General features: G+C 35.9%; 1 protein-coding gene across 1 annotated transcript in view; it reads left to right on the forward strand.

Annotated features, from left to right (window-relative positions):
* The window catches only part of LOC102832469 (disintegrin and metalloproteinase domain-containing protein 2-like), a 145379-nt gene that overhangs the window by 137182 nt on the left and 6747 nt on the right, over positions 1-1450 (forward strand). The window contains exon 20 of the mRNA XM_006859990.1: positions 1144-1306. Coding sequence (XP_006860052.1) covers positions 1144-1306 — 163 coding nt within the window. The remainder of the gene's footprint in view (positions 1-1143; positions 1307-1450) is intronic.

Here is a 1450-nt window from a genome sequence, read left to right on the forward strand (position 1 = left end):
GCTGTTTTTGTCTTTCAGGGTTTTATATATGTCTCCCCTTTGCCTTCTTGCCTGCATGGTTTCTCTTGAGATATCTGAACTTAATCTGATTTACTTGCCTTTGTATATTACACTTCTCTTTTCCCTAGCTGCTTTCAAGATTCTGTCTTATCTCTGATTTTGGAAACCGTGATTATTGAAAGTCTTGGTGATTGTCTCTTAGGGTCTATCTTTCCTGGAGTTCGTTGAGCTTCTTGAATGCTTATCTTTACACTTTTCAGGATGTTAGGAAAATTTTCTTCAAGCATCTCTTCAACTATCTTGTCTGTGGACTTAAGTGATTCTTCCTGTTCCAGAATGCTGATATTTCTTAAGTTATTCCTCTTCATGTTGTCCAACATGAATCTTAGGACTTCTTCAGATTCTTTTGTCCTTTTTTGTGTTTGATCTTCTATCTTAGTAGTGTTGAGAGATTTATCTTCTAACTCAGTAGTGTTGGCTTCTATCTCTTCAATTCTACTCCTTTGCCCTTTCAGTGTATTGTCCATTTCTGATATTCTATTAATAATCGTTTGGGCCTTTTTCTGTAGGTGTTGGATTGTTTCCAATGCTTTATCTGTTTTATTTGATTGTTCCTATAGTGCTTTCCTGACTGCTTCCTTATTTTTCTCAACTCCTTTGTATAGTGTTTTGATACATTTTAAATCATTTTTCTGAATTCTTTCTCAGTCATTTCCAAAGCCTGTCCATCTTCCAGTATGGAATGTATATCTACTTCCAGCTCATTTGCCTCAGTCAATTTATCTCGTTTCTGTACATGTGCTGATATGGTCATCTATTTCTATTTTTGGGGCATATTCAGGAGTTATCTGTGGCCTTAATACTTAGATTGGTTAAGTGCTCAACTAATAATCAAAAGGTGGCTGCTTTCTGTAAGAAAAAAAGATAAATCCCTGTCCTGTAAAGATTTGCTACTTTGGACACTCTCTGGGCCACTTCTACCCTTCCCTTCAGGGTTACTGTGAGTCAGAATTGATGTAATGATTACTTTAATAATATTATTACTATATTGAAGGGAGCCTCTGACACCCTCTGTCAGGGACTGAAATATGTTCCTCTGGTTCTGGGTGATTGTTTTCAAATCTCTGGCATTTTCTTTCCTAGGAAGCCGCTACAATGAGATTGTTTACCGACGTTCTAAACCTACAAAATGGCCACTTTTCTTACTCATTCCCTTTTTCATTATTCTCGGTGTAATGGTTGCTCTGCTGATAAAAGTTAATCTCCGAAGAAAAAAATGGAGAACAGAAGACTATACAAGCGATGAGTATATTGATTTTATTACTTTTACAATTTATTAACATAGATAGTAATTGCTTAATAAGTAACATTATATGTTGTTGTTGTTGTTAGGTACCATCAAGTTGGTACTGACTCATAGTGACTCTATGCACAACAGAACGAAACACTG

This window comes from Chrysochloris asiatica, unplaced genomic scaffold, assembly GCF_000296735.1.
Source record: "Chrysochloris asiatica unplaced genomic scaffold, ChrAsi1.0 scaffold00035, whole genome shotgun sequence".
Taxonomy (NCBI): domain Eukaryota; kingdom Metazoa; phylum Chordata; class Mammalia; order Afrosoricida; family Chrysochloridae; genus Chrysochloris; species Chrysochloris asiatica.